Source organism: Oncorhynchus mykiss, chromosome 8, assembly GCF_057628025.1.
Source record: "Oncorhynchus mykiss isolate SJ-2025 chromosome 8, ASM5762802v1, whole genome shotgun sequence".
Lineage (NCBI taxonomy): Eukaryota > Metazoa > Chordata > Actinopteri > Salmoniformes > Salmonidae > Oncorhynchus > Oncorhynchus mykiss.
Window position 1 is genome coordinate 71,334,224 of NC_143029.1, and position 18,190 is coordinate 71,352,413.

The window sequence follows — 18,190 nt, forward strand, 5'->3', positions numbered from 1 at the left end:
CATGCTGCCAAACATACCCTTGTAAAACTGACTATCCTACCGATCCTTGACTTGACTTCCTTTTACAAAAAAGGCTCCAACACTACTCAGAAAATTGGATGCAGTCTATCACAGTGCCATCCATTTTGTCTCCAAAGCCCCATATACTACCCACCACTGCGACCTGTATGCTCTCGTTGGCTGGTCCTCGCTACATATTTGTCGCCAAACCCACTGGCTACAGGTCATCTATAAGTCTTTACTAGGTAAAGCCCCGCCTTATCTCAGCTCACTGGTCACCATAGCAACACCCACCTGTAGCACGCACTCCAGCAGGTATATTTCACTGGTCTTCCCCAAAGCCAACACCTCCTTTGACCGCCTTTCCTTCCAGTTCTCTGCTGCCAATTTAAAAAATCACTGAAGTTGGAGACTTATATCTCCCTCATTAACTTTAAGCATCAGCTGTCAGAGCAGCTTACCAATCGCTGCAGCTGTACACAGTCCATCTGTAAATAGCCCATCCAACCAACTACAGTTGAAGTTGGAAGTTTACATAGACTTAGGTTGGAGTCATTCAAACTCGTTTTTCAACCACTTCACACATTTCTTGTTAACAAACTATAGTTTTGGCAAGTTGGTTAGGACATCTACTTTGTGCATGACACAATACATTTTTCCAACAGTTGTTTACAGACAGATTATTTAACTTATAATTCACTGTGTCACAATTGCAGTGGCTCAGGAGTTTACATACACTAAGTTGACTGTGCCTTTAAACAGCTTGGAAAATTACAGAAAATTATGTCATGGGTTTAGAAGCTTATGATATGCTAATTTACATAATTTGAGACAATTGGAGGTGTACCTGTGGATGTATTTCAAGGCCTACCTTCAAACTCAGTGGGAAAAAGGGAAAATCAAAATAAATCAGCCAAGACCTCAGAAAATAAATTGTAGACCTCCACAAGTCTGATTCATCCTTGGGAGCAATTTCCAAACGACCGAAGGTACCACGTTAATCTGTACAAACAATAGTACGCAAGTATAAACACCATGGGACCATGCAGCCGTCATACCTCTCAGAAAGGAGACGCATTCTGTCTCCTAGAGATGAACGCACTTTGGTGCGAAAAGTGCAAATCAATCCAGGAACAACAGCAAAAGACCTTGTGAAGATGCTGGAGGAAACAGGTACAAAAGTATCTATATCCATGGTAAAACGAGTCGTATATCGACATAAACTGAAAGGCCGCTCAGCAAGGAAGAAGCCACTGCTCCAAAACCATAAAAAAGCCTGACTATGGTTTGCAACTGCACATGGGGACAAAGATCGTACTTTTTGGAGAAATGTCCTCTGGTCTGATGAAACAAAAATAGAACTGTTTGGCCATAATGACCATCGTTATGTTCTAAGGAAAAAGGGGGAGGCTTGCAAGCCGAAGATTACCATTTCAACCGTGAAGCAAGGAGTAGCATTGTATTGCTGCAGGAGGGCCTGGTGCACTTCACAAAATAAATGGCATCATGAGGGAGAACAATTATGTGGATATATTGAAGCAACATCTCAAGACATCAGGCATGAAGTTAAAGCTTGGTCGCAAATGGGTCTTCCAAATGGACAATGACCCCAAGCCTACTTCCAAAGTTGTGGCAAAATGGCTTAAGGACAACAAAGTCAAGGTATTGGAATGGCCATCACCAAAGTCCTGACCTCAATCCTATAGAAAATGTGTGGGCAGAAGGAGGCCTTACAACCTGACTCAGTTACACCAGCTCTGTCAGGAGGAATGGGCCAAAATTCACCCAACTTATTGAGGGCTGCCTGAAACGTTTGACCCAAGTTAAAAACTTTAAAGGCAATGTTACCAAATACTAATTGAGTGTATGTAAACTTCTGACCCACTGGGAATGTGATGAAAGAAATAAAAGCTGAACTAAATCATTCTCTCTACTATTATTCTGACATTTCACATTCTTAAAATAAAGTGGTGTTCCTAACTGACTTAAGACAGGGAATTTTTACTTGGATTAAATGTCAGGAATTGTGAAAAACTGAGTTTAAATATATTTTGCTAAGGTGTACAGTATGTTAATTCCGACTTCAACTGTACCTACCTCATCCCCATATTTGTTTTTGTTTTTCTGGTCTTTTGTACACCAGTATTTCTACTTGCACATCCTCATCTGCACACATATCACTCCAGTGTAAATTTCTAAATTGTAATTACTTCGCCACTATGGCCGATTTATTGCCTTACCTCCTTACTTCATTTGCACACACAGTATACAGATTTTTCAGTTGTGTCATTGACTGTACGTTTGTATATCCCATTTGTAACTCTGTGTTGTTGTTTTTATCACACTGCTTTGCGTTATCTTGGCCAGGTCGCAGTTGTGAATGAATACTGGTTCTCAACTGGCCTACCTGGTTAAATAAAGGCGAAAAAATAATAATAATGATAAACAAAAATGTTCAGTGAGTGGCTTTTACCCATGAGTATGTATGTTGTGAAATTAGAATACTTTTGTTTTGACACAAGAGAATGCACAACAACACTTTAAAAAATATAAAGAATATAATTATGGAGATAAACTCAAAATACCAACATGTGAGAAATACTGTACTTTATTAATGTTTCAATGGAACCCACCAAAATAATGTATTGATTTAATTAAAAATCAATGTCCTCCAAATCAAGGTTTCACAATTAATGGCACCCTTAAAGATTATTGTAAATGACATCTACCAAAATTAAACCAGGAATTAAATTCCACTTATTTATGTTTATCTAAGTCTTAAGGAACTATATTGAGCCATTACATCACTTCCTGTTTCACTAGGGTATAAAAATGAGGTAACACGCATGCAATATCCTTTTGTCATCCAACACCATGAAGAAAAACAAAATAACTGGCAGTTCAAAAGAGACAGATGGTCATAGACCTTCATAAATCTGGTAATGGCTACAAGAAGATTCACGAATGATTTATTATACCACTGAGCATTGTCAGGGCAATTCTTTTTTTTAAAGATAAAAAATATGGAACAGTTGAAAGCCTCACGGGTAGATGGAAATGCATCCCCCCCCCCCCCCCCCAGAGGATAGGGAGGAGGATGGTGAGAGAAGCAATAAAATCCCCAAGAATCCCTGTGAAATAATTGCAGGCCTTGGTGGCGTCTTGGGGTCAGACCTTTCTGATCACAAGACACAGACGCAAGCGCTTGGAGTTTGCCAAACGTCATTTCAATTATGACTGGAAGAAGGTGCTCTGGTCAGATGAGACCAAAATGGAAAGTTTTGGTCAGATACAGCATCGGCATGTTTGGCGTCAAAACAGAGATGCATACAAGGAGAGGCACCTCATACCCACGGTGAAATATGGTGGTGGGTCAGTGATGTTTTGCGGCTGTTTTAATTCCAGAGGTACAGGGGCACATGTTAATATTGATGGCATAATGAATTCCACCAAGTATCAGGCAATTTTGGCTGACAATCTGGTTGCCTCTGCCAGAAGGCTGGGACTTGTCCGTAGGTGGACTTTCCAACAAGACAATGACCCAAAATATACCACAAGATCCACACAGAAATGGTTCTGTGACAACAAAATCAATGTTCTGCCATGGCCATCTCAGTCGCCGGAACTCAATCCAATCAAAAACCTGTGGGCTGAGTTGAAGAGGTCAGTTGATAAGCGAAACCCAAAAATGTGAAGGATCTTGAAAGGATCTGTGTAGAGGAATGATCCAAAATCCCTCCAAATGTGTTACTTAACCTTGCTGTTATCCTTGCCAGAGGTGGTTGCTCTAAGTACTGAGTGAGGAGTGCCAATAATTATGAAACCTTGATTTTGGTGAAATGTATTTTGTATTAAATAATTGTATGATTTTGGTTAGTTCCATTGAAACATTAATAATGTACAGTATTTCTCACATGTTGGTATTTTGAGTTTATCTCTAATTATATTTTAAATATATTTTTTAAGTATTGTTTGTGCGTTGCCAGTCAGGGGTGCCAGTCATTTTGGAGCCCACTGTCGGTGAAGTCTACCCATAGAGTCTGTGGCATAGACTGTATACAAATTGTGAATATAAAAATAAGCGTAGGCCTGCCATCCTTCATTTACAGAGACCATGCCTCTAGATGAGAAAAAACTACATATCCCAGGAAGCATTGAAACATCGGGAGCTTTAGGGAACAGCGCTGCTGCAGACTGTGTGAGTACTCGATCGCTCGCAATTTGGGGAGCTCTCGGGAAAGCCGTTGGAGACCTACTTCTCGAAACAAGAGTACAACAATACATGCCGTAATTTCCATTTGTTGGTTTTACAGAATTCTTCGTTTAGAATGGGTAATGGGCTCAATAAGGTATGTTATTCGTTGATATACAGCCTATGCATGCGCTCCTAAAGCAAAGTTTACGCATGGTCGCTGAGTAGGCTACAGTAGTTCTGTAGACAGGGGGTTTCAATGAATATAGAATGTCAATCAAACGCGTGTAGTCAAACGTGTTTAATGCGTGTGTTCTATTGGTGTTATGAACACGTATTACGTCTAATTTATATTGAATCGGTGCACAATTGCATAATACCATATTCCACTTCAGGCCATCTGCCATAAGAGTGTCTGTTTGTCGCTGTATGTATGCTACTGTACACTGTACACTTTAATAACTCTGGCTGTCTATCAAAGTAGACACACCCGGTGTGTAGGCGTTGTGCTTTTACATTCCAACTCCTTGGCTACACATTGGACAGATTTCTGTTGAAAATTATCAAAGCATGCTACATTTGATGATATTACTTATGGGTGTAATGCATTGCTGTGTCTTATCACATACTGTAGGCTCCGTGTCATCATGGATACTTTAGCAATTGACCTTCTCAAATGTTGGCTTGGTACTTGGTGTACACAACAGGTGTCATCAACTCATTTCAATTGGAAAAGCTTTCTGCACCTCTCATCACTGTTATTCCAGCTGGGTTTGAGATGGGGGAGGAGAGGTATGAGGGACGCAGGCACACACACACGCACGCACACACACACACACACACACAAACACACACACACACACACACACACACACACACACACACACCACACACACACACACACACACACACCCAATGTACCCAACAACTCAAGTAAAAGGGAATGTTATGGATAGCCAGGGTCACACTCCAACACTCAGACATAATTTACAAACAAAGCATTTGTGTTTAGTGAGCCTTCCAGATCAGAGGCAGTAGGGATGATAAGTGTGTGAATTGAACCATTTTCCTGTTCTACTAAGCATTCAAAATGTAACGAGTACCTTTGGGTGACATGGAAAATGTATGGAGTAAAAAGTATAGATAATCCAAAAAACGACTTAAGTAGTACTTTCAAGTATTATTACGGCGTTTCCAGCTACAATAGTCATCTACAACATTAACAATGTCTACAGTGTATTTCTGATCAATTTTATGTTATTTTGATGGACAAAAAAAAAATATATTTCAAAAACAAGGACATTTCTAAGTGACCCCAAACTTTTGAATGGTGGTAAATACACACACACACAGATCCTACATTAACATGTCTTATTATCACTATCATCAGAGTGAACTGTGTCGGTTATGTGAGCTCACTCGCCTCTGGTATTTGGTGTCAAACTAAATATACAGTCTCTGCACCTCCATGTTGTCTTTCCTTGAGAACACAGGCTATATATTTGAGTTTCGTCTTTGCTGTCAATAGTGGCACAGGAGTATAGGCCCAGGGGCTTGTGTTTTAAGTAGTAATATTGTTGCTTAGCCTAGTTATTTGTGTAATGAATGAAATGCTTGTTGTAATTGCGTCAGGTTTAAGAACACTGGTGAATGTAAACAACAGGTCACACAATAATATCAACGTCTTACCTTCCCATAGGTCCTGCCTGACTTGTACTTGGGAAACTTCAAAGGTACGTGTTTCTTCCCAGCTGTACTGGTCAAAGGCTTGAGCTAAGGATAAGACCAATGAAGACACCCCTTCACCATTTTCCCTTCCAGAACATTTCAGTGGCACATTCATATTTGAGAACATTCTATGAATATTTAATAGATGATTCGTGTGTTTTGTCATTCAATACTTGTTTTCCTGTAGATGCGAGGGACAGAGAGCAGTTAGCGAGGAACAACATCACACACATCCTCTCCATCCATGACAGTGCAGCCCCTATCCTGCCGGTAAGAAAACACTTCCCAGTGGACCGTTCGCTAGATCAAAATGGCTAAATACAGCGTCAGACCTCCTTTCAGCATGATATTATATGAATGTACGTGATCTAATGACACATGCATTAACACACGTTCCTTAATGCCTGTCTGTAGCATATGCACACACAAAATCCAGTTTCAAAATCCAACTTGGATGGATGTTAATGTGACAAATCAAGATTTGCATCCAAGAATGCGGACACAGTTTGGTTAAGCAAATAAATTGACAGTCCCCATGTCAGTCCTCATGACTGCTCTTCCTATAAGAGCATGGTATATGTTTGCCCCTGGACCAGTCTGTCCAGGGGCAGCAGTATGGGAATGTGGCTTAGTGTGTAATATTAGACTAGGCCCCATCCCAAACAAAACAGGTTCACATTACATCAAATAAATCATTTGTTGGAGCCTGTATGAGCTCTGTGGGAGGGTGTAGGCGGTAGAGAGGAGTATTCTTTTTAGTTTCTGACCCAGTGCTCTGGCTCTAGCTTGTGTGGGATTTGGTGTTCTCATATTCTACTACTCCCTATAGAAACTAGCACAGTCTGTCCCGTTCTTTTACTTCCCCACTACAGCTGCAATCACCACATCAGAAACACAGTCTATAGGATAGGACCTGGTGTGTAAGCTTACATAATGGTTGTTATTGTTTGCAGACACACTTGTAAGACTGAGAGCATTATGTAATAGTGTGTACAGAGTGGTGTTTACAACGATCCTGTCGGCATGCTTTGCCTGTTAGATTGTAATTGTGTTAGAGCGTATAACAGTTGTATGTTTTCCTGCAGGAGATTACCTATCTATGCATCTCAGCAGCGGACCTGCCCACACAAAACCTGTAAGTAGCCCAACACACAGCACCACACAGTACACAAGGCTACCATACAGAACAGAACAGCACCGGACTGAAGCAGACTAGACCAGTCAGATCCATTCTATCTAGCACACACACTCTGTGTGGGCGTCTCTAGTTCATGTTCTCCTGATATGAAAATGATATGCTTCACATGCTCACCAGTTGACTGTGAATCAAAGCACTGAATAAATCACCAGCTGACTAGGCGATTCGGCTTCTTATTTCCCTAATGAGAAATCATGGAATGCTTTTTACTCATTAGGATTAAGACAATAAACATGCAGAGATGTAGTGAGCACCGACATACCAACATATACATACATAAATAGGTGGATAGATAGATGCTGTAAAAACATGCACAAATGCACACACACATTTCCTTTGGTTGAGTGCATAGAGTGCAGGTGGCCTGGTCCTCTATGCAGGAGGCCTGGTCCTCTATGCAGGAAGGAACAGGAAGTCTCTGGTTCTCTATGAGTTGCCACGTCCGTCTGCACTGCGCCTCTATTTTTATAACACCCCCGAAAAAGACTCACGCACACACTAACACCCAGGCACCCAGATGTCGCTGTCAACTCCCCTGTTACTCCCACACCTTGCCTCTCCAGCAAGGTGTGTGAAACCTGCAGGTGAAATGTTAATCTGGCCCTGGCTAGCCAGAGATGGACAGACACCACTTGCTCATCCTGGTCCTGTCAGGAGGATAGATAGATGGCCCTAGGGCCTAGAAGAACACACCCATGCTCACCCCTACGGCCCTCCCCTCACCCATACCCTTCACTGCTCGCACACCACAGGTGGCTGATGGCACTGTAATTAGGGAGGATGGGCCCATAGTAATGGTTGGAAGGGAATAAATGGAATAGTATCGAACACATCAAACACATGGTTTCCATGTGTGTTTTTCCACCTTTCCATTCACTCCATTCCAGCCATTATTATGAGTCGTTCTCCTCTCAGCATTATGAGTCGTTACCCACTCATCCCCCCACTTTCTATGACTGGGGTGGAGGGCCCGTTTTACAGCTTTTTTGGCAAATTTAATGTTATTTGTCCTATATGCTTTGTCTTCCACAACAAATACAATGTTGTTACTACTGTGGGAAAGGTAACTGGTTTGTTATTGTGTTATGACCTGCTTATGACTGTACATAACCTGTATGTGTGTCATTCTCAGGACACAGCACTTCAAACAGAGCATCATGTTTATGCACGAGTCCCGGCTGAAAGGAGAGGGCTGTCTGGTCCACTGGTGAGTCATAAACTTTGTCCATCTGTTACTGTATCTCCGGGTTAATCTGAGTGCTCACAAGTGAACCCATGTGTGACTATGGTAAGCAGCACATAGACAGATAACACAGAAGGCTATTCTTGAACTTCCCCAAACAACAATCTTGATTTGAATGTGTTGTGTTGTTCAACTATCTGAGGTATCTCTGGTGAGGGTCTCCTGAGAAATACAGAAGACCCTTCCGTTAAATAAATGTTCTAATGTTGCCTCCACAGTCTCTATCTTTGACTTCCAAGTCAAGTAAATGTATTGTCTATTAATATGACCTGCTGATGTCCATGCCCTTTATCTCTATCATGGCCATGCCAGCTCCTATCCATCCCTCCCTCTTAAATGTAAAGTCCCCATATTTGGGGACCCTATTTGATTTGTTTTATTGAATTGAGGGCTGGTATGAGAATGGTAGACCCTATCTGCAAAACCAGGATGTCTGCGGAAAGCTGAGTATCTTGGCAATTGATCGGCGCCTTCAAATCTTTGGTGTGACTTACTACCATATATGGGCATAATAATTTCTAAGGGCATGCCGAGCCGATAACCTCATTTCAAGATGGCTGCTACCTTTATTCCGGTTAGCGTTGTGAAGCATAAACGGAATAAACACGGAATACATTGATAAACACCAAAAGCCGGGACTCCGCAGATCATAAGGATATGTTATTCATCTGCCTGTGACCTACCGTTATTGATCACCAGTGCCGAGAGTCAAAATGTTTATTTTACCCAACGTTTTCATCAAACAAATTATAATCGAATCAAACTTTATTTGTCACATGGGTCGAATTCAAGTGTAGACCTTACCGTGAAATGCTTGAAGTGAGTTAAGAAAATATTTACAAAATAAAGTAAAGTAAAAATAATAAAAAGTAACACAATAACAAAGTAATAACGAGGCTATATACAGGGGGTACCGGTACCGAGTCAGTGTGAGGGGGTACAGGTTAGTCGAGGTAATTTGTACATGTAGGTAGAGGTGAAGTGACTATGCTTAGATAATAAACAGAGTAGCAGCAGTGTACTAAACAAATGGAGGGGGGGTCAATGTAAATAGTCCGGTGGCCATTTGATTAATTGTTCAGCAGTCTTATGGCATGGGGGTAGAAGCTGTTAAGGAGCCTTTTGGTCCTAGTACCGCTTGCCGTGCGTTAGCAGAGAAAACAAGTATATGACTTGGGTCTGGGACAATTTTATGGGCTTTCCTCTGACACCACCTATTATATTTATTTTACCTGGCAAGTCAGTTAAGGACAAATTCTTATTTTCAATGACGGCCTAGGAACAGTGGGTTAACTGCCTTGTTCAGGGACAGAAATACAGATTTTTACCTTGTCAGCTCGGGGATTCGATCTTGCAACCTTCCGGTTACTAGTCCAACGCTCTAACCACTAGGATACCTGCCACCCCAGGTCATATAGGTCCTGGATGGCAGGAAGCTTGCCCCCCAGTGATGTACTGGGCCGTAGGCACTACCCTCTGTAGCGGTTTACGGTCAGATGCCGAGCAGTTGCCATATGCAACCGGTCAGGATACTCTCGATGGTGCAGCTGTAGAACTTTTTGAGGATCTGGGGACCCATGCCAAATCCTCATGGGTCTTACAAGGTAAGCTTCGATTTGGTCTGTGTTTTCGCTACATGGGGCATATGAAATTAATCCCTAGATTAATCCCTAGGTTGGTAGGAGTAAATCTATCTTATTGCCAATGTTATCTGATGATGTATGACTTAATGGCAAGATCGAATGGCCAATGTCCACCGAATGACTATAGCCGGCAACTATGATGTTGCCGGCTGACGAGCTGTAGGCATCCATTACACAGGGAATTGGCTACTATGGCACCTTGACAGTCTTGTAGCCAATTAGGTAAGCTTTCCAGGGATATGCAGTTGACCTGGATGGGACAAAGCAAGGCCTAGAACCTTTAATGCGTAATGCGAACTACTGCTACCTGGATCAGAGACGAGACGCACACTACATTACATTGTAAACAGATTTCATCACTTTAACATAAAATGCTTCTCAAGGGGTAAAAAAAGGTAAAAACTAAGAATATCGAACAGAAACCTAAAAAGAAAGCAACTATGAATAAGTATACCGACATAGAAGCTTTGAATAAAATACTGGAGTCGGACTCGGATCCTTCATTCCCAAGATGGCATAGCAGTCAGACGTCCTTTGTCCTCGTCTTGTCGTGTCCCGTGTAAATATATATTTACATATTTTCTTCGCATATCTTTTTATATATCTTTTTTTCTAAAAATCTCAACTTCAAAACACTCTCCTGCAACCCGCCTCACCAATTTAAAAAAAAGTATTATTCACCTCAAATCTGAAATCCATAATAGAAGCTAGCCAGAAGCTAGCCAGTTTACTGGCTAACGTTAGTATTCAGCTAACCACGGTTGGTGGTCATCAGCTATCCTTTAGCTCGAAAAGCTATCGCCAGTTTTGTACAACGCGACTCAGACCAGAGCATACCGGACCAATTTTCTCTCCATATCCCCGGATTTCTACCGCAAGCTCTGGACATTTACACCTGGATCTTGCAGCTAGCTAGCTTCTATCCGAGTGCCTATTGGCTTACGTCAGTCCCGGAGCAAACATCAATTATTCTGGAGCTAGCCAGGTGAAGAGTTCCATCAGCCACTCCTGGACCACAATCACCTATCCGGACCCGTTTTACTGCCGATGCAGAGCCCCACCGGGCCTTCACGACTGGACTACCGACGTTATCTGCCCGAGGGAGTTATCCAACTGGCCCCTCCGTCGCGACATTACCTGAACGCCCATCTTCGGCCCGCTAATCGTTAGCTGTCTTATCGGCTGCTATCTGAATAGGTCTATTGGACAATTTTCTTGGGTCACTATGACTATCTATCTATCTATCTATCGATCTATTTTGCCAATTGGATTGTTCCCCTCTACCACATGGTACCCCACTAATCTACCGATGGAAACGCACAAGGTGGCTTAAAACAGACCTCCATCCTCTGCCAGTTTGCTACCGATGGCCCGGCTAGCTGTCTGAATCGCCGTGACCCCAACCAACCTCACTACTCACTGGACCCTTTTGATCACTCGACTAAGCATGCCTCTCCTTAATGTCAATATGCCTTGTCCATTGCTGTTCTGGTTAGTGTTTATTGGCTTATTTCACTGTAGAGCCTCTAGCCATGCTCATTATACCTTATCCAACCTTTCAGTTCCACCACCCACACATGCGATGAAATCACCTGGTTTCAATGATGTTTCTAGAGACAATATCTCTCTCATCATCACTCAATGCCTACGTTTACCTCCACTGTATTCACATCCTACCATACCTTTGTCTGTACATTATATCTTGAAGCTATTTTATCGGCCCCAGAAACCTCCTTTTACTCTCTGTTCCGTACGTCCTATCCTACTCCTCCTCTGTTACTCTGGTGATGTAGAGGTGAAGCCTGCTATAGACCACCCTCTGCCCCCAGCCGGGCCTGTTGTCCGGGCGTCTGGCAGTCTCTATGTTGGTGCCACAGGGTTCAATTCTTGGGCCAACTCTCTTCTCTGTATACATCAATGATGTCGCTCTTGCGACATCTACAAGACCCTGCTAGGTAAAGTCCCCCTTATCTCAGCTCGCTGGTCACCATAGCATCACCCACCTGTAGCACGCGCTCCAGCAGGTATATCTCTCTGGTCACCCCCAAAACCAATTCTTCCTTTGGACGCCTCTCATTCCAGTTCTCTGCTGCCAGTCACTGGAACAAACTACAAAAATCTCTGAAACTGGAAACACTTATCTTCCTCACTAGCTTTCAGCACCAGCTCGCAGAGCAGCTCACAGTTTACTGCACCTGTACGTAGCCCATCTATAATTTAGCCCAAACAAGTACCTCTTCCCCTACTGTATTTATTTATTAATTTATTTTGCTCCTTTGCACCCCATTATTTATATTTCTACTTCGCACATTCTTCCACTGCAAATCTACCATTCCAGTGTTTTACTTGCTATATTGTATTTACTTTGCCACCATGGCCCTTTTTTTTGCCTTTACCTCCCTTATCTCACCTCATTTGCTCACGTCGTATATAGACTTATTTTTCTACTGTATTATTGACTGTATGTTTGTTTTACTCCATGTGTAACTGTGTTGTGGTATGTGTCGAACTGCTTTGCTTTATCTTGGCCAGGTCGCAATTGTAAATGAGAACTTGTTCTCAACTTGCCTACCTGGTTAAATAAAGGTGAAATAAAAAAAATATATAAGAAAGGGGAACGAAGATTTCGACTTGGCCGACGAAGATTTCTTTCTAGAAGGATTGGATCCACTTTTAGATCTGTAAGTAAATTCTTTTCATGACTTTATATATTTACTATAGGTATTGTTTTTTTTTTACAAATGTTCTGCTTTTTGTGGTTTGGATTTAGTTACCATAGGCCTATGTAACAAGTCATTTCAATGTTATATATTTCCAAAGTAGTTATTGTCTATGTTTCATATTAGTTCACTGTTTGCTGTTCTAAGTTTCATCTTTGTAACTTTGGAGAGGCCACTAAACTCTCATGGCCATTGTTTAGTTGTGGTTGTCACCTCTGCCTTTGAGTTACTGTTTGCATTGTGTGTGTGCTTCACACCTTCTATGAGAGTCACTGTACAGATAAAGTTTAGGCTTGGTGTTTTTACTTTACAGTAATGTTGTTTTGTAAATTTAGTCAACTGTAATTCTGTGTCTTACAACAATATATCCCTTTATTTTATTCACCACAGAGTGGAGGATGCAGAAGATTTGGATGATGACTTTTGGGAGCCACCCCTTCCCTGCAAGCGCCACCCCGACGGTCAAGGTCCACCCCCCCACTGCTGTGTCAATCACCCTTTCTGGTGGTTCTACATCCACCACTCGACAAAGCCCCACTCCTCTTCAACCACCCCCACTGCAGTGTCAATCACCCCGTCTGATGATTCTACTACCACTACTCCGCAAAGACCCCACTCCTCTTTTACCACCCCCACTGCAGTGTCAATCACCCCGTCTGATGATTCTACTACCACTACTCCGCAAAGACCCCACTCCTCTTTTACCACCCCCACTGCAGGCCCTGGCACCAGTCCCCTCTGTGCAAGTTCATCTGGAAGTGAGGGGGCAGGGAGGAGATCTAGGCCTCAATAGAGAAGAGGGAGAGGCAGAGGGACAGGCAGTGGAAGCAGCACAACAGAGGGAGAGAAAACTGAGGACAGGTGGCATACGGTCTTTGAAGATGATGAGGAACCAGAACAATTTTGGTTTAAACCCAAACCCAATTTTGGTTTAAACCCAAAGGCCCACCGTTGGTTAGTGATGAAACATACAGCCCCTTACAGCTGTTTCAGCTCTACTTTACAACCTCTGTACTGGGAACACTAATTAGTAAGACCAACAAGTATGGGGACAAGAAGCAGCAGGGGGAAGGAAGATGTCCTGAAAACCTGTCACCTTGGGTGACATGCTCAACTACACTTCCTTGGTGATTTACATGGGACTGGTAAAGGTATCAAGACTAGTTGACAACTGGAGAAAGTCCTCACTCAATCGGTTCGAGTTCCCCACCTCCATCATGAGTGAAACCCGATTCTTGGTCATCAACCATACTATTCACATGAGTGACCCACAAAAGTATCAGGAGAATGACCAGAAGGGGACTGCAGGGTATGATCGTCTTGCAAGAGTCAAGCACCTGTATCATGACATGGTGGAGGTGTGCAAAACTTACTTCCAGCCTGCTCAAAATCTATCTATAGATGAGCGCATGGTTGCCTCAAAGGCTTGAATTGGCTTGAAGCGATATATGAAAAATAAGCAGACCAAATGGGGCTACAAGGTCTTTGTGCTAGATGATTCAATCTCTGCCTACACGTGGAACTTTTTCATCTAAAGTCAGCAAAAAAACAAACGTCCCTTTTTCAGGACCCTGCCTTTCAAAAATAATTTGTAAAAATCCAAATAACTTCACAGATCTTGATTGTAAAGCGTTTAAACACTGTTTCCCATGCTTGTTCAATGAACCATAAACAATTAATGAACATGCACCTATGGAACGGTCGTTATGACACTAACAGCTTACAGACGGTAGGCAATTAAGGTCACAGTTATGAAAACTTCGGACACTAAAAGAGGCCCTTCTACTGACTCTGAAAAACACCAAAAGAAAGATGCCCAGGGTCCCTGCTTATCTGCGTGAACGTGCCTTAGGCATGCTGCAAGGAGTCATGAGGACTGCAGATGTGGCCAGGGCAATAAATTGCAATGTCCGTACTGTGCAATGTCCGTACCTAAGACAGTGCTATAAGGAGACAGGACGGACAGCTGATCATCCTCACAGTGGCAGACCACGTGTAACAACACCTGCACAAAATCGGTACATCTGAACATCACACCTGCGGGACAGGTACAGGATGGCAACAACAACTGCCCGAGTTACACCAGGAATGCTCAATTCCTCCATCAGTGCTCAGACTGTCCGCAATAGGCTGAGGGAGGCTGGACTGAGGGCTTGTAGACCTGTTGTAAGGCAGGTCCTCACCAGACATCACCAGCAGCAACGTCGCCTATGGGCACAAACCCACCGTTGCTGGAGCAGACAGGCCTGGCAGAAAGTGCTCTTCACTGACGAGTCGCGGTTTAGTCTCACCAGGGTTGATGGTCGGATTCGCGCTTATCGTCGAAAGGAAAGAGCGTTACACCGAGGCCTGTACTTTGGAGCGAGATCGATTTGGAGGTGGAGGGTCCGTCATGGTCTGGGGTGTGTCACAGCATCATCGGACTGAGCATGTTGTCATTGAAGGCAATCTCAACACTGTGCATTACAGGGAAGACATCCTCTTCCCTCATGTGGTACCCTTCCTGAAGGCTCATCCTGACATGACCCTACAGCATGACAATGCCACCAACCGTACTGCTCGTTCTGTGTGTGATTTCCTGCAAGACAGGAATGTCAGTGTTCTGCCATGGTCAGTGAAGAGCCCAGATCTCAATCCCATTGAGCATGTCTGGGACCTGTTGGATCGGAGGGTGAGGGCTAGGGCCATTCCCCCCAGAAATGTCTGGGAACTTGCAGGTGCCTTGGTGGAAGAGTGGGTTAACATCTTACAGCAAGAACTGGGAAATCTGGTGCAGTCCATTAGAAGGAGATGCACTGCAGTACTTAATGCAGCTGGTGGCCACACCAGATACTGACTGATACTTTTGATTTTGACCCCTCCTTTGTTCAGGGACACATTATTCCATTTCTGTTATGCAGTTGATGGACTTCCCGTTACTTGGCGGTGGGTACAAGCTCTTAGTGGACCATTTTTATTCTAGTCCCATAGTTTTCATAGACCTCATGAAAAAGAAAATAGGGTCTTGTGTCACCATTCGTCCTAACAGAATTGGTTTCCCCAAGACCAAGGTAAACAACATGAAAAGACTGTGGAGAGGGGGGCCATACGTTGGATCAGGACTAACAAGCTGCTACGGAAGTAACTATGCTCACCACACAGCATAAGGCATTCAATAACGACCATGTCTCAAGAAGCGTGAAAAATGCCAATGGGTGATGGGTGAGGAAGAATGTCCCTATTTCTGTTTCTGTGAAGGACTACAATGCCAGCAAGAGGGGTGTCGACCTATCTGATGCTCTGATGGGCTACTACCAGGTCCTCCACAAGACCAGGGAGTGGTATAATACTTTTTTTTTTACCACTTTGTGGACATTGCTACAGTAAATACTTTTATTCTCCACAAGCAGATGGCCAAAGCAAAGGTCAAACCCCTCTCTCCCAGTTGGCCTTCCAACAGCAGCTGGTGTTGAATTGGGGGCCCAAAGCAACCTCACAACCACCACAGACCAATACATTGGATATGCCTAGGCTAAACGTTCAGGCACTTTGGAGAGGCTACAAAAACACTTGAAATCCCCTGTATGTCCCCCAAAACCACCACAATGTTTGAGAGAGGATGGTGTTTAAGACATTTCGTTTTTTATAAAGAACGATAACTTTTAGGCACCCCCAGTGTGCAAAAACAGGGCAATTACCACATTCGGACACTTTGGAGAGGCTGAAAGGACACTTGAATGTTGATATGGTAGACATTGTGTTTTTATAATGAACTAATAGCATTTAAGGATTGACAATATGTACTAGCAGTGGAATGATCTAATTTACAGACATATGCCACTTTCGAGAGGTTTAGGGACACTTGGAAACGTCCACACCTGACACCACATCTGCCCATTTCTAGTTGTTAGGTCTATCAATCCCATTTGCTTTCTGATATTGTTCACATGTTGTAGAAGCCATCTGATGTGTTTCAGCTCTAGTAATGAATTATTCACTTATAGCTTGTCAATAAAATAAAAAACGTATTTTGTGTGCGCTTGATCTTGCGTACTCCTATATATCTTCTGATCATTTCCACATAATCTCCCAGATGTCTTCTTTCCAAATATGCCGTGTTTTTGCATGTCGGAATCATGTAATTACACATGAATAGCAGTTACTTTTGGGTAAGTCTATTTAGGTGTGAATCTACATTTTGCCATTACATTTAAGAGGTTAACCATCCATTCCTCTCTCCATGCAGTCTGGCGGGTGTGTCTCGGAGTGTCTCCCTGGTGGTGGCCTACATCATGACAGTGACAGGGCTGGGCTGGCAGGAGGCTCTGGCTGCTGTGAGGGTGGCTCGGCCCTGCGCTGGCCCCAACCTGGGGTTTCAGCGCCAGCTCCAGGAGTTTGAGACCACTCACGCTGACCAGGTCAATACAGAGGGGGATAGAGGGAGGACAGGGGAAAAGATGTCAGTCTAGGTACAGGTGACAGTGTAAGAGATGCAGGCACTCTTGGAGGGAATGGAAGTTCAATAAAAAGGAGTTTCTTATCATAAAAAATTTATGTGTTAAGCATTAAAGCCTTCAGAGAGTGGAGTAGCCTTGTAGTTACTTGAGGAATAAAATACAGCTGCCTCAACAGACAAGAGTATTGACATACTGTATGTTGCTGTCTGTCTCTCCAGTACAGGGAGTGGCTTCGGCAGGAGTACAAAGAGAGTCCCTTCAATGACGAGGACGACATCCGCATCCTGTTGACAAGGAGTCTCAAACCCAACGGGGTGGCGGTGGAGGTGAATATTGAGCCGCCCACCCCTCCCGGATTGCAGGGTACCTGAGACCCCTTATCCAGGTCTTAAGTCTTGCATTGTGGGATGATACCACTCTGGTCCCAAGAGGGGGGGTTCTCTCTCTGTCAGTACGCCGTTGGACCAGTCTCTCTCTCTGTTGTTGTCCCTTGGCTGGAGAAGACTGGGGGAGGATGGGCCGATTGATGCACCATTTTGAGAAGGTTTATTGATGTTTTATTATGGCTAATACTACTGGTTTCATTACCCCTATTTTATGTATATAGCTATGTATACCACGTTCTGTATTTGTACTTGTTTTTCTAAATCTTGAAAATGTATAATATTGTTACCATGTCATTTGTTTCTTCTTGAAGCCATTTGTGAGCTTTTTGTGCAATAATAAAAGGATTCAAGTCACTGTGTGATTAAATGGTTATTAACTGCTGTGTGTGCTGTCAGATACCATGTGATGACAGAAAGACATTCTCTGTGCTCTCTGTTTCGGGTCTATTTCCTGTTTGTGTCTATTGCAAAGGAAGCCTTGCATGACAGCAGTAAAAACAACCTATTCAGCCAACTTTCACTGTCGGCATCGGAGGGATAGAGAGGGCTGGGCATGAGTGCAACTAGTTCTGAAAAGTAACTACATTTAATTTGTCTGTAGCTTACCCATCAGCTTACCTATAGTGTAGACCTCCAATAGATAT

At 43.2% G+C, this 18,190-nt stretch overlaps 1 protein-coding gene across 2 annotated transcripts; it reads left to right on the forward strand.

Moving 5' to 3' along the window:
• The first annotated feature begins 3,970 nt into the window (after window positions 1-3,970).
• dusp22b (dual specificity phosphatase 22b) lies at window positions 3,971-17,900 on the forward strand. Of its 2 annotated transcripts, none has more exons than XM_021613500.3 (7): window positions 3,971-4,198; window positions 5,892-5,925; window positions 6,108-6,190; window positions 7,006-7,055; window positions 8,251-8,325; window positions 16,950-17,121; window positions 17,379-17,900. In XM_021613500.3, the coding sequence occupies exons 1-7, from the start codon at window positions 4,115-4,117 to the stop codon at window positions 17,529-17,531; spliced, it is 651 nt and encodes a 216-aa protein (XP_021469175.1). In that variant the 5' UTR covers window positions 3,971-4,114; the 3' UTR covers window positions 17,532-17,900. The 2 variants fall into 2 exon arrangements, with proteins under 2 accessions (XP_021469175.1, XP_021469176.1); XM_021613501.3 differs by having other exon boundaries at window positions 4,140-4,349.
• Window positions 17,901-18,190: the final 290 nt, after the last annotated feature.

Excerpts from the sequence above, each read along its gene's own strand:
- dusp22b (XM_021613500.3), top strand. The coding sequence starts at position 4,115 with ATGCCTCTAGATGAGAAAAAACTACATATCCCAGGAAGCATTGAAACA. Across the intron at positions 4,199-5,891 it reads ACAGCGCTGCTGCAGACTGT|GTCCTGCCTGACTTGTACTT; the intron begins GTGAGTACTCGA and ends ACCTTCCCATAG. Across the intron at positions 17,122-17,378 it reads AGACCACTCACGCTGACCAG|TACAGGGAGTGGCTTCGGCA; the intron begins GTCAATACAGAG and ends CTGTCTCTCCAG.